This window comes from Pogoniulus pusillus, chromosome 2 (genome assembly GCF_015220805.1).
Source record: "Pogoniulus pusillus isolate bPogPus1 chromosome 2, bPogPus1.pri, whole genome shotgun sequence".
Taxonomy (NCBI): domain Eukaryota; kingdom Metazoa; phylum Chordata; class Aves; order Piciformes; family Lybiidae; genus Pogoniulus; species Pogoniulus pusillus.
Window position 1 is genome coordinate 35,137,194 of NC_087265.1, and position 15,382 is coordinate 35,152,575.

The 15,382-nt window shown below is 42.7% G+C and overlaps 1 protein-coding gene across 1 annotated transcript in view; it reads left to right on the forward strand.

Annotated features, from left to right (window-relative positions):
• The window catches only part of CDK15 (cyclin dependent kinase 15), a gene marked incomplete at its 5' end in the record, with an annotated part of 41,629 nt that overhangs the window by 13,681 nt on the left and 12,566 nt on the right, over window positions 1-15,382 (forward strand). Inside the window, 2 exon segments of the mRNA XM_064166070.1 lie at window positions 1,689-1,786; window positions 13,577-13,625. Coding sequence (XP_064022140.1) covers window positions 1,689-1,786; window positions 13,577-13,625 — 147 coding nt within the window.

Here is a 15,382-nt window from a genome sequence, read left to right on the forward strand (position 1 = left end):
TAGACATGGATCTGCAAACAGATTTGGCATCACCTGATGCACAAACATGACCAAAATGAATACCATAGATGAGCTGCATGCCAGGCTTTCAAATGACCATAGCCAAGTGGGAAAGGCATCTATGTTTTTGCAAAAACAAGGTGCAGTACAAATGACCAGAAGAGATTACTAGTTGTAGCTAAGCAACTGAGAATAATACTTTCAGAGCCTGTTAGACAAAGCTAGGTTTTCAACATTTGAGGTTAAAAGACTCAAATTTACTATGAGCAAAGAAGATTGAGACTGAGACCTTAAATTTTGGGATAGGACTTATTGAAAAGACAGAAAACCTAGAAAAACTTTGGAGGAAAAAGATTTAAAAGTGAGCAGAATTTTATACCATACAATAAAAGATAGAAATACTTGGACATAGGTAAGCCTACCCTGACCACAACTATCCCATTGTTATTGCCAGCAGAAGTAAAATGAAGCATATTTTGCAGGAGTTGGTGTGTTTGGTTTTTTGTTTGTTTGTTTGTTTGTTTGTTTTAATCTGGTTGCTTTGCCTTGGCACAAGTGCAGAGCAGGACATGGCAGAAAAATAAGAATATTTAACTTGCTATTGTTACTGAGTTCTTTATGCTGTGAAGTTTTGCCTTCAGTTTTCTGGTGACGAGCTAATTGCTTTAGAAGGAAAAATTGCTCTAGCAGTTAGTGCCTCTGGCTTCTCTCTACGCCAGTGTATGCTTCAAGCCAATAGTGTGTTGTAACTCCATGTTTATCTTCCCTACTGCTATCACTCCAGTTTTGCTCCCTTTTCTCATGGAAAACAATATAGTATTCCACAGACTTCTGCCATGTCAAATATTTTTAGATAGTTTTGTAACAGGATAATTTGAAAGATACCTGGAAAAAAATGTTTCATACTAGAAAAAGAAAAATAAGAAAGTTGGTACTTACTGGGTTTCTTTTCCAAGGATGTGACCTTGGAAAAAGGTGACAAGAACATCTGGTCTTGCAGGTGGAGGGTGTGGTTTTATTTTAGTGGATGCTGATTATGAGAAATAAGAGATGGGAACAGACTAGTTTGGAACTATGACTGCTCTTTTTTCTAAAACCCCAAAGGGATGTGAATGGGATTTATCTGTGGTCTGCTCCCATCCTATTTGACTTGTCAGCTTTTATTCAAGTGTTTCAATCTGTAGGACTTGCATGAGATAAATGATACTGCATGTGACTCAGAACAGTGGCCAGTTGCAAGCGTGTAGAACATTGCTGCCAGACCAGGGATCTATAAAACAGCCTTTCCCAATGGAAACTTTCCTGATTTCCCACAATTGATAGGGTTTTTTATAATGCTATATCCTGCCTAGTACCATACTGTAGAGGCTTATCAGTCTTCACTGAAGCCTGTATTTATTACACATACACAGACACCCCATGTCCCGTCTTGTTTCTCACACAAACACATTCACTACATGACACGAGGTGGGTATACAATACCTACACATCAAGACAAGTACTTTTCAGACTTAACATTCACAGTTCATAGCATTTATAGCTTATATCAGGAATTCTGCATTTACAAATCAGGATTTCTAAGTTTCCATCCCAACCATTATCTTTCTTCCTACTTCCCCTGTCCATGCCAACAATCCTGTTACATATGCCATGTACATGAATGAGTTAATACCTCAGGTTTCTTGCAGGAGTGCAGGCCGTATATTTGCTGAAGTTATCCATGTCCAGCAAATATTTGCAGGAACTTCTGGTACTCTCAAACAGCTGGCGAAGATCTGTGTGGGGAGTAAAATATAACATGAAGTAAGAGAGAACAAGAATCTATTGCTCCGGCCCCTACTTAATTTTGAAGTCCTAAGCATAGGTTTCCCTGAGTGGCAGACATTTTTTGGTCCAATCCACCAAGTTCATAGCAGACTTTGTAACCCATTTTATATTTGGCAACTTTGTTACAGACACAGGATTAAATCACTTTCCTTTGATGTTTGTCATCTCATCAAAAATTTAAAGCCAATTAAAGTGACATAAGATTGAAGAAGGCATAAAAGGTGTGCAGGTATTGCAAATTCTATTCCTTCTTTTTAAATCCTTTACTTATTGTAGGAGACAGCACACAATATTCTCACAAAGGAACTCTAATACTGCTCTTAAAGTACCTTGAAAATGGCAAGACCCTGAAGTTTTTCAGACATGCTTCTTCATTTTAACTTGGAACGTTTTGTATCATCCAGTTTATGACGCAGCCCTGGAGACTGCTTTGGCTCAATGGAAAGTGTGAAATTATTTTGTAAAGGTAGCAGTGAGTGAGAGCAGACATATTCAGGAGCCTCTTAAGTGGTTTTTTTGCTGTTGGTTTTTTTTTTTTCCTACTGGGGGAAACTGAAACAGGGAGATAAGTCCTTACTGCAGCTTGGTAGAATGGGGGCAATTACCAGCACTAGTGAATTCTCTGTGTTCCTGACTGCTTGTTGCTGACCTGTTACTGATTTGTCAGGAAGGCCAACCTATAGATTCCTATTGAGTTTTCCTGTAGGTCTCTGCTCTTTACATCTATTCCCAGAGATTTACTCTTCTGCATAGAATGCTTCCCAAATGTAGGTTTTCATAGATTTGGAAAGAGGTTGGAAAGGATTTTATAGCTTCAAGTCTGCGTTAAGTCAGATTTTCCCTCCCTTATCACTTAATCTAGAAACACTCCTACCTAGTAAGGTTTTCCTTTCTGCTTGTAGCTTAAATGTGATAAAAAGTCAGATAAGTGGGTTGAGTGCTTAGATTTGAGTTCAGTTAGTTCATTTAAATAAATGCTGAATTTCTCTTTCACAGAGTCAGAAAAAAAAATATTGAGGGGAAAAAATCCCCATACTTGGCCAATTAACAGGGTTCAAAGCCAGGTCAGGGCCCAGTTTCCAAGAGTGAGAATGAAGGGTATCCTTCCACTTACATCTGAAATCTTTGGCTACATTCCCCATGGTTTTGCACTTGGAGGGTTATAGCCCTATTGTCATTTTGCTGGTATTATAACTAATACCATGATTAATAGGATTTGTGCTATAGAAAGCAAAAAAAGGCCTTATTTAAAAATCATGAGGAAGCTTTAAGAGCAATGAAATAATTAGTGCCTTTCACAGGAGGTTTTATGCTATTATACAGCCTGGAATGAGGCTCTGTGTTAGGCCATGATTTCAAAGCTCCTTAGAGGCTTTCAATGCCTAACTTGAGATATTTTGCTGAGTGTGAAGTTCAGAATGGGGATTCCTACTGTTTTCTAATAGTCAGTTCCTTTCATGTACTGATAATAGCGGCACCCTGCACTGGCTTAGAGACTGTCTGCATTTGTGTGCATGAGTCTGTATCACCCAGCATGCTTATCTTCATGTAGGACTCTTGGTGCAAACAGCAGATAGATACGTGGCTGGAAAATCACCAGTCTCTGTTTGTCTTGCTGAGTCATCAGGACTGACTGACATTTCACCAACATTTCTTCTAAAGGCATGTGCCACCATAAGCAGTCTCCATCATCTGTCTCTATGCCTGGCTGCTCATTTCTGCTCATGTGTCACCTGTCACATGTGGGCTTACATGAACTGGTGAGCTATAACTTGATTTTCTTCCAGAGGGTTAATCTAAATGAGAACATTTTATCTACACTGTCCATCATCTGGCTGCACAAACAGTGTCACTAATGGCCAGTAGTGCTCATGAAGGGATGAGACACATGAACAGGACCAAATGGGAAGGAGACGAAAAGCAAACACCTACTGAGGCCAGCAGTGCTAGTTATGGAGGTATGGCTTCAGTGAATGTGAACTGCAGCATCCCCAGTTCTCTTATGGCAGGGAGAGTAAAGAAACTTGAAAAACTTAAGATCCATCATTCAAATGTCAAGATAGACATAGGTTTTGTGTTAAAAACTCCATTTTACTGATTAACTCTGCTGAGAATGGGCTGGACTGAGCTGCAGCATGCCACCAGTGGCTAAGTGACGAGTGAAAATGTGCTAAGTGCCAAATGATTAACTACAAGGCTTCTCTCCATAAACCAGAAAATACACATTCCCAATGAAGCTAAGCAAAACTGGATTGATTCCCTCAGCTGGTTTATCACAGTAGAAGCAAGCAGAGGGCAGAGACAAACAACAACGATTTATACCAACTTAAAGAGCTCACTGATGTACAGGCATTATAAATACACTTCTCAGTGGAACTATGCCTCTTCCAAAGTGGACTAAACTAAGCTGCACCAAGACCTTTACTACAGTTCAGAGTGCCTGCTTGAGGAAGCACGACAGAGTTTTTGTCTGGTGGCATGGACTGGAGATTTAACACCTAGATTTAGGTGGATACACAACAGATAAAACGATCCCCAGAATATAATTGATTTCAATTACATAAGTATAATATATTGTTTGACTTTGCAAGGACTCTTATTAAAGGTCCAAAGAGAAAAAAAATGTAACCACTACAAAAACATAAAAATCACCTGCTCCATTGCCTTGGAAATTCAAAAATAGATCAAAATGTATTGGTTGGAAGAGCATCTTTAGTAAATAAATTACTGAGAAAGGAGAACTATAAATCCATATTCATATGCTATTGAGTGATTGGTGTTCTGAATGCTTTCACATCTGAGCTCTGCAAAATGTGTTTGCTGAAAACCTTATGTAACTAGGTACAACCATGCATAAATAATAGTTTGTAAAATTTTTCACCAAAGAGAGGCAGAGTGCTAAGCTGACACTGGAGAGGATGATTTTACTCTGTATTGAACTGAGCTCCTGCTGATGCCTTTAGTAGTAATGATGCCTCATGGCTCACCTGAAACCAAAGGAGGTACCAGCTGAAGGCACTTCAGAACTCACATCTGGATTTTCAACGTAAAATATTTTAGAGGTTTTGCTGTGGCTTCCTGGAAAGCTAAGAGGGTAGCAAAACAGAGTGAATTCTGGATTCAGGCTCACTCTTTCCTCTGCACAGTTTGCTTGCTTTGGGCAGATCTGCCCTGCCTAAATGACACCCACTAGTCAAGAATACATCCTCATCCAGAGCTGTCAAAGTACCCTTGCCACCTTCCAGCATCCTCATGTGGCTGAACGCTGCAAGACACCTACTGCTTTCCTCACTCTCCATTTTCTTTTGCACAGGAATTGGGGGTTCCCAGTTAAGGTTACTTGGTCAGCACTTCTCAGATTCCCCAATTATAACCCAAGCAGGATTTAACTCACAAGAATGGCAATTTTTACTCAGAGACACTAGCCACTCAATTTTCAGGTCCCTGTTAAACCCCCTGACCTACTTGCTCATAGTGCTGTTGCAGGTCCTACAACAACACTGAGATTGGCCTAGTATACAAGTGACATGCTTGGCAAAGTTGCTTCAGTGAGTGCTGGGTGTATGTTAAGCTGATGGAACATTTCATTGCTGCAAATGCTGACCATGTAGTTAGTCTCCACTCCTCAGTGCAAAAGACTGATGTCTTCTGGTTTATACTGGAAAAAAATGACAAACCTGGAGCCACAGTTTATCTGAACTCTCCATACTTTTATGGAGATGTGTTTGGGGGCTTTAAAACTCAGCTTTAAAGGTCACTGTACCTGATTTTTATGTGGGCAAGGTAAGAAATCTGTGTGATTTATAAAGCTGGTTTCTTTTATTTCCACATGGGCTGGTAGAGAATTCTCTGTCCTGGACTTCAAAGAGCCAATTGTCTCTTATTTTGATGTGGGCAGGTTGAGAAGTGCTTTGAAAAGCTAGCTCAGTCAATCTCCTTCTCTCTTTCTCTCTTTCTCTTTTTGTTTAATGTTTTCTCTTGGGAAAATATATTCAAGTGTCAGTGAGGGGGAAATGATGAGCACTGATTCTCAGCCTCTCAGCAGGATAATTCTGTAAGAGAAATATAAAAGTGAAATATTAAAAACCCTAGAATGTGAAATACACCCATCTACAGTCTAGCCATTCTCCCTTGCTAGTACCCTAAGAGAGTGGTGAGGGGAGCCTGCCTATCTGGAAGGGGGCAAAAAGAGCAGGGGGAGAGAAGGAGGGAGAAGATGTGCTTTGAGCAAGAGGTTTACAGGTTTAGTAGAGCATAGTAACATCTTTTGAAAGAAGTGGGTGTTGTTCTGTGACCCAGGCCAAGATGCCCCTGCTTTGATTCTGGTACATTAACACTAAACAGCCCCCATTTTCACATGGTCGCTGCGATTGGCTGAACAATAACTTGGTCTCACAGTCAAAAGGACTGGAATCCTTCACACATTTAGCTGAGACACATTAATCAAACCAGCGTGAAATGGGAATGTGTCGCTGTCCACAGCAAGTTTAATTTGGATACGGAGCAAGCATGGAGCAGACAGCTGGAGGAAGCACTTTCTTCTCCAAGTTCTTGAAGGCTTGTCTGGGTAGTCTATGAGTTGGGAAGGGTAGTCTAGGAGGAAAGAAATGCTTCTGTGTGGGACAAACTGACCACAGAATATATTTTTAATGCCAGTCATCTGCTCTTTCAAGGTCAAAACCCCTCAGCCATGATGATAAGGTATCCCAATGCTATGTAAAGAGACAAGCTAAAATTGCAAGCATTAAGACTATGCTAGCAAAGAATCTATCACAGACCACAGAGAATGTGTAAGTGCCCAGAACTGCCCTGAGCAGTGACTCCCACTAAGATCTTTTTTCTCTGAGTAGCAGTGCTGTCCTCTGATGCTGTAGAGGGTGCCAGGACTGGGAAGGGAAGGACAGGTACCTAGGCAGAATAGAAATAGCTCCTGTACAGACAAGTCTAGTAATCATAAATAGTCTTCAAGTCTGTATTGTTTTCAGGCCTGATAGAAAGTTTCCCTAATGGACTCCAGTGGGACAGAACTGGCCTATGCTGTGATCCTCTGATACTGGTGCCTTTTGTGGCTGGAGTGGACAAAGATTCAGGAGTTAGAGGACACTTTCCTGTGGGAGCATCCCACCATGATAGCAAACACATGGAAAAGGGTTGCTGAACCAGTATTTGGGGCAACAGCTGTGCCGGCTATAAAGGCAGCATCCCTTTCCCCTCCTTTGAGCCTGCCTAAGGGGCTCTGAGCTGCCTCAGCTGTGTACTGGTCCGTAGCACTTGGCTCACACCTGGATTATATAAACCAATTTGGACAGATTAGTTGTATAAGGTTGGACTATTTGCCCTCATCATTAACTAAATCAAATCAGTTTTTGATGGGACTGCTGTTAAGAAGGCAAATTAGCCTCTTTAAAGCTCTTTTTGATTCACATGTCTCTGTGCACTTCCCTTCTCTTCCTGGAAGTACAAGTGCTATTTCCTCCCCCCAGGACATGCTCAGCCCAAGAGGAAGCTGTGGAGTCTGCCTGAAAAAACCTTCTCTCTTGAGGTTATTTCCAGCACCCCTATGTGAATGAGTGCCTGGAATGGTTCAGATAAGCAAATAAACTTTGGTGTCCTTCCCCAAATCTGAATGTCTTGAATGCTTAGCTAGTCCTATTGATGTTCGAAGTGAGTGCAGGCAGCAAACAAATAAACAGGTTCCTGCCTGAGGCAAGGAACAAACATGGGCAAAATAAAGCACTGAGATGTGATCATATTCTCATTGAAGCTGATAGCAAAACTCCCACTGGATTCAGCAGTGTTAGTTAGGCCCATTCCCAAACTGAGGTTGTTACTGGAAGGGCTCCTGGGCCAGGTGGGTTAGTAGCAATCTTTGAAATGAAAGGTGGAAAGCTTTAGATGTTTTCTGATCACTCCTGTGGGCTCGAGCACATCCTGCTGTAGAGCCTGAAGAAGAGATCCAGCATGGTTTGTGGGGTCTGCAAAGCCAGGCACACTCAGGGCAGCAGAAGGAAGAGCAGCTCTCTTGCCCTCTCTATGGGCAACTGACAAGAGATGGAATGTGAGACGTTTTTGGCCCTATGACGTTTTTGAACAAAGAAGTTCAGAAATGGGCTTTGTGAGGATTGCCTACAGTTTGCCAAAATCTCAACCTGTGCTGACCCCAGGTGAACAGGAAGGGTGGATGAGCAACTTTGCCATCCACCAAGCAAGCCCTACACCTTGTGATTTTATCCTCACCCTGAAGGAGAGATCCTTAGGTTAGGTTAATTACGTGCAGTCATGGGGCCTGAAAGCACAGTTTTACCTTAGCACTGGCTTGAAAGCCAATTCCTGCAAGACATGAAGAGTTGTGAGAGCTGCTCCACTTCTCAGCACATGCACTGGCCCTATCCCTGGCTCCCTGCGCTGAGGAGCCCTGCTCATAGCGACAAGGCTTTGCCCTGTGTTTGTTCATTTGTTCTGTTCCCCTCATTTTGCTTCCCCTGAAAGAGGCAGATTGTGGCCGTTTGAGCTGATCTTCTAGCTCAGACATAGGGGAGAGATGAACATTCCAGGGATAGGCCACATAATAGCAACAATAGATAAATTAATATAATTTCATTGGAGCATCAAGAGCTTACTGTCTAGAAGCACAGTTTGTTCTCCCCCTTCTCCTGCTGGCTTCTGCTGCTGCAGCTTCGCCTATCTTCCCCGGCTGCTGTTTTGGCTACTGCTGCTTCTGCTGCTTCACCACTGCTCGACCCCTCCCCCATCTCCCTTAAGGTTATTGTATTGGTTTTTTTTTTTCCTTCTCTAGTTATTATCTGTCTTTACATTGTTATACTATAAGAAAATACAATTTCATCTTTCTCTGAATTTCAAAAAAAGGGAGGGGGAGGGTCTGTGTTGTGAATTTCTTCCCGGGGGAGGGATCAGCCCAAACCCGGGACACAGTTGTAGCTCTGTTAACACTATTTTTGAAAGCTCTCATGCTGTGTGAGCTCAAATCCTTGCATTAATCTACTGCTGTGTTCATTTCACTGTGCTGAAAAGCAGGGAGTTTAAATCCCCTCTAAACACCACTGGTGACACCAGAAGGCCAGTGTTTTGATCCAGCCCCATTAATGGTTACAAGTTTGAATCTAGACAGCAGGGGTCAAGGGCAGGAAAGGATTAGGAATCACAGCCCATGACATTAAGTGAGGGCTTTTGCCAAACTCGGAATACTCGAGCACCCAGTGTAGTGAGCTGCTCTGTGTTTGCTTTACCTGACGTTTGGATTCCAAAGAGTGGGGAACAGTGCATATTTGTTTATAACGTGATGAATTCACTATGAGTGAGATTTACTCCTTAATTTGTTGCACAGGCTGACTAATAAAGTTTCCTGTGCCAAGTGGTCTCATCTCACCTAGCAGGCACATGTTTTATACCGGGCTTTTTAAGCTGCAGCCATGACTTTTAAGTCTAGGTTTTCACGTATCTGCAGGCTTTGCTACCGTGAATGAGATTTAGAAGCTTTCCAGAGTCAACTTCTGCTTCCGGATACATTTTGAGTGTCTGTTGCATGTCCAAAATGTTACCAGCAGATGGAGGCAACAAGCAGCAGGTTCCGGAATACAAATGACATTTTGGAGAACGCAGAAGTCCGCACTCCGAGAGCTTTTCCGCCCCTCGTTTTAAAATTGTACCTCACTTTTTATGCTGACACTTCACTTAACAGATGGGATGGTTAAAAGCTGAGTTCTAAAACGATGAAAATTGTATTGTGATAATAAACTGTATATAGCTTTGACCCCAAAGGGAAGAGAAGCGCTGTAATTTAATGTGCAATGTATGCTGGCCAGGCTGCAGGTAGACTTCCTATCTGCCTGGCACTGGGTATGGATTGCACACAAACAGAGCTTTGCTCCTGGTCCTGCAGCCACTGAGATTTCATTAAGGAGAAAAATTTTCTCTGTGAGCCTGCAACCCCAGAGCCTTCATCCAGCAGAACTTGGCATCCTCTTTCTCTCCCTCAATTAGGAAAGTTTAACTTTTGTCCTCTGCCTCGCTTGCCTCATTATCAGTTCATTAGCTACTTCCACATGGGTTTCCATATAGGAAGGTATTTCCTCATTAGCAGGCACTGCCTTGCATACAGATGGAAAACAACAAACACAGGCACTACCTTTCAGATCCACTCATAACAAGCCAATCAGACTCTCACAATCCCATCATTTTATGTCCATATAATCATTGCAAGATGATCAAATTGGTAGTTCATCCACTTTTTGTAATTATATCCCAATACTCTTTATCTCTTACTGTTAAAGAGTAGCTGTTGATGTTGTTTCACAATTTTAGATTGCTCTTAATCTTACAATAGGGAAAATATTTACTGCTCTGTTCTTACCCTCCTTCACACAATGGGGCCTCAGCATTCTCTAAGGATTTGTCTGTATGGGGTCAGTCAGGAGATTAATCTGAACTGATTTAAAGTGGATTAGTTAACTGCATTAAATCCTTGAGCAGAGACATACTGTTTTCTTACCCATATCTTCCATTTATAATCAAAGCTCTGTATACTCAAAGTGGCAGTCCTTGCTCAAGCAGAATTTGCCACTGAAATATCTGTTTGGATGGGGACAGCAGTAGCTAGCTCACTGGCTCTTGCATTACCCCTTGTAGATAATTATTAATCTCCATGTTATATAAATGATAAATTCAAGTCAAGGGGCTTGGTGGAATCTGCAAAGACTATAATTCAGATATTCCCAGTAATCAAGCTGATACTCTTAGCTGTAATGTAAAGAAAATCCTATTTCCTCTTTGGAATGTTAATCCTGAAAATACACTCCACAAAAACAGAGTGGTGTTTCACTTATATACTATTGAAACATTTTGCCCTGTTGTTATCAACTGAACTTGAATGTTTAACTTTTATGTTAAACTCATTAAATACTATTAATGTCAAAAGAGTTCAATAAAATACAGTGTTTAAGTAATGTTGACATTGTTGCTAAATATTAAATTCAGTTAATATATTGCCATGCAATGTTTCCATCTCACAAAAATTTCCTGGCAGGAAGGTACAATACCTGAAAGGTTTTGGCCAGTTCTACCTCATACAAAATTCTTATGTCTTTCCAAACCATTTTTAAAATCACTTTTCTTCTATTCTGCCTGGAAACTTTACATCTCTACTTCATATGGACAACTTCTACACTTTTATTACAGTCTGAGGGGCAAGATGAAGGAAAGAGGATCCAGAGAAAATGCTATTAGTGATCCAAGAAGAATGTTCTGCCAGAGTTAATCTTGGTGACTGATTTGGGAAGGGGCTACTCACCATACCAATACATAACTTCTATATACTAATTCCAGTGGTACTTAATCTATGATTCTAAACAGTCAGAAATCCTGTCCCACATTATATTACCACTTACTGCTTTAGTAATTACCTTAGTGTTTAGATACAGGAGAACACTTCAACTGTGACTATTCTGTGATAGACATATTTAACAACTTGCTTGCCCAGCTATATGGTGAAAGATTGCTGCTGGAAGGGTTAAGTGCTGAAGGTTCAGTCATTTGCACTTTTTGAAGTTGTTCTGCATCAAGTCAGACACTGAGTGACCAAAGCCCTGGGCCTGATACTCTGGAAGTGGTCTACGTGGGCAAAGACAGAGGGGACTCCTGCTTTACCTCTGGCCTGCATCTTCTGTCGCTGACTGATGGGGGTGATGCTTCCAGGAGGAAATGGAGGGCAGATGCTCTTCAATAGCACATCATAAGTCCCAGCCAACCCCACAAGCCTACTGGTAACAGACCAGTGGCACTTGTCTCCTGGTGGTATTCCTGCAGTGAGGATTGCTTGTCCAGGCTATGCCACCCTTCCTGCTCTCCTTTTTCCACAGGTAGAGCATCGTTCATCTTTGCTGTCAGAAACAATGCTCAGAAGAATGTAACTGGATGGAAATTACAACCTTTCTGATGCAAGAAAATATCTCTATTGATTAGCTCTAAGAGGAAAGCTTCCAGGTTAAGCCATTCCTTTATATCAAAGAGAAATTTCATGTTTTGTAAGAAAGTGGATCAAGAACCGGCTGGAAGGCCAGGCTCAGAGAGTGGTGGTGAATGATGCTACATCCAGTTGGCAGCCAGTCACTAGTGGTGGTCCCCAAGGATCAGTGCTGGGCCCAGTCCTGTTCAATATCTTTACTGATGATGTGGATGAAGGGATTGAGTCCAGCATCAGTAAGTTTGCAGATGACACCAAGCTAGGAGCAGGTGTGGAGCTGTTGGAGGGTAGGAGAGCCCTGCAGAGGGACCTTGACAGGCTGGATGGGTGGGCAGAGGCCAATGGGATGAGATTTAACAAAGACAAGTGCAGAGTTCTATGCTTTGGCCACAACAACCCCAAGCAGTGCTACAGGCTGGGGACAGAGTGGCTGGAGAGCAGGCAGGCAGAAAGGGACCTGGGGGTACTGGTAGACAGTAGGCTGAACATGAGCCAGCAGTGTGCCCAGGTGGCCAGCACCTGTGCCAGGAACAGTGTGGCCAGTAGGACAAGGGAGGTTACTCTTCCCCTGTACTCAACACTGGTCAGGCCACACCTTGAGTACTGTGTCCAGTTCTGGGCTCCTTAATTCAGGAGGGATGTTGAGACACTGGAGCGTGTCCAGAGAAGGGCAATGAAGCTGGTGAAAGGCCTGGAACACAAACCCTATGAGGAGAGGCTGGGCGTGTTTAGCCTGGAGAAGAGGAGGCTCAGGGGTGACCTCATTGCTGTCTACAACTACCTGAAGGGAGGCTGTAGCCAGGTGGGGGTTGGTCTCTTCTCCCAGGCAGCCAGCACACAGTCTCAAGTTGTGCTGGGGGAGGTATAGGCTGGATCTTAGGAGGAAGTTCTTACCAGAGAGAGTGATTTGCATTGGAATGGGCTGCCCAGGGAGGTGGTGGAGTCACCATCCCTGGAGATGTTCAAGGAAAGCCTGGATGAGGCATTTAGTGCCATGGTCTAGTTGACTGGACAGGGCTGGGTGCTAGGTTGGACTGGATGATCTTGGAGGTCTCTTCCAACCTGGTTGATTCTATGATTCTATGAAAACATTTCAGAAATGTATTGCTCTCCATTTTTACAATGTTTAGAAAGGTGTCCATTGAAAAATGTCAACAACAACACAACCTTCCCTGAACTGCAAACTGCAGAGTTCCAGTCTGGTAGAGATGTTTGAATCAGTAAGCACAAAGCCTGAATGCAAATGTTTAACTTAATAAACAGAAAACTTAGTGACAGCAAGAGAGGTGGGCAAGAAGAGAATGGGACCCAAGTGTCTTTACTCCATCCCCAGATTTTCTGCCAGACACATGCAAAAACGCCCCACGTGCCTACAGAGGAATTCATGAAGCTCAACAGCCCCTTGGTAAGCAAAGAGTATTTGCTGGTGATTCAGGCCTGCATGCCTCTCTCTGCTTGCTTTGTGTGAAGGCTTTAGGGACTAGTACTGCTTTAACTGAAGTCAAAGCTAAGACTCACACTGTAACAGAAGGAAGCCCAAGGCCTATATTCACAGATGCATGAAAGGAAAGGGTTACAGAACTGGAAGAGCCTTATTAACATCAATGCTGGTACTCAGGTCCTGTAGGAATAATGTATATTTATATATACTAAGATGACAGATTCTATAGGGGCTTTTGAAATTCTGAGCACCTGGGTTTTCTAAGGGCTCAGAGAATGGTTTTTGCTTGATTTTCATTTAATCCTGTGATTGCATATTACACTTTCTAGAACTGGTTGCTTCCAGGAGACCTCAGCGACTCCAAGTCATCTGTGACAGGTAAGCTACCTATAATGGCAATGTCAAAATTGCCTCTGGGTGTATTTGTTTCTTTATGCAAGCATTTAACTTGAAATGAGCTCTTTTGGCAAGCTCAGGAAGAACGGGTGGCTCTGTAGTAACAAGCAGATCTAACGTCAGTTAAGCAACTGATTTTGAAAGATTGCAGCAGAGGTAGACACATAGTGGGTTTATTATGCTCAGAGGAGTGGTGATTATTCTCACATAAGCAGTGATTCTGTGACAATATGAGCAGCTTTTTGTTGGCCATGGTTCGATTCCGAAGGTCATACTTTCCCAGGCTCTCTTGTTCAGACCGAAGACAGACCTTATACTGTCCCAGTTGTCATTTCTGAACACAGACTGTAGGAACTTAGCTCAGCAGTGGTAAGGGAGATGTGCTTTTCATGAGACAATGAAATAATCTTAATTAGTTTGGAGGGGAAAAAACTTATCTTTCAGTGGCCAAAAGCTATGAGACTAGGACCATGGCTGTATAGCTCAGCTTGACCAGGCAAATGAACACCACCTAATCAGTCTCCAGTGTACAAGTGTCTGTATGTCACACACACACATAACATATATATGCATCAGTGAAAGAAATTTATAATCAAGCAAAGTGCCCTAGCCTAGCTCAGAGAGTCGTTCAAATTGAATCTCCCTCTGCATACTGATTTTGAGACACACAAAAGACTTCACAGATATGTAGGAAAATACTAGACAGGATTTGTCCTCAGGATTGTGTTTATGCACAGGTCAAAAATCAAATTCTCCTTGAGGATGTAACCACATGTTTCATCACTGCTATTTATTTCATTGTCTGAGATCCAGCCCAGCTCGGAGGGAAGCATGCTGCCCTTCAGAGCTTAGTTTCCCAGATGCCATTCTGAATGGCTGAATAAACATGCTGAAGTTTTCAGCAGAGCACAGGACTGAAAAGCTAGCCACTGTCATGCACATCTTCAGAAACACACAAAGCTCAGCACGTTCCAAACCTTGATAACACAGTTCCTGGAACAGAACAAATCCTCTCTTGGCATGAACAAAGGAATAACTATATTCTTTGCAACTCTGCTGTGTGCCCTAACTTCTGCCTTTGGGCCATAATCCCTTGATGAGTTGTATTGCAGCTTCATACCAATGGGCTGGCTCAGTGCCTCTGCAGCACAGCTCTGGGCTGTATGTTAGCCAGGTTCAACTCTGTGTTACAGAGTCCTTGTACTGGTATGGCCAAATGGCTCCCTTAGCTCTTGGGAAGGAAAGAGCTGCTTCATACAGGCTGCTCAGCCATGGCCAATTAAGAAATCAAAGGGGAGCTGTGTGCAGAGCCTGGCCACCAGGAAGCCAGGGCCATGGTGGAAGCACTGAAGCATGTTGCTGCCCATTGTGGGAACCTGAAGCAGCAGGGACCAAAGGAGTAGGGAGTCTCTAGTAAGACCCCTGCCATGGCAGGGGCAGCCTGTGATGCTGCTCTAGCAAGCAACCTCAGGCTGGATCCTTTGGCTTCTTGTTCCATCTCTGTTCCCCAAGGCAGCAGGGGCTCAAACCATTTTGCTGGAAGCAACGATTCAGCAGTTACCTACCACAGTGAGGCCACATATCTTTTATAACTCGCTCAGGATCTCTTTCTCTGTGACTTTTCTGGTTTTTAAGCTTTATCTCCTCATAACAAAAAATGTCAGCGTGTTAAACGTCTTGTGTAGAGAGGGAGAGTGCAGGGACAAGGTGATTCTTGTGCCTGATGTCATGTGTGGAGG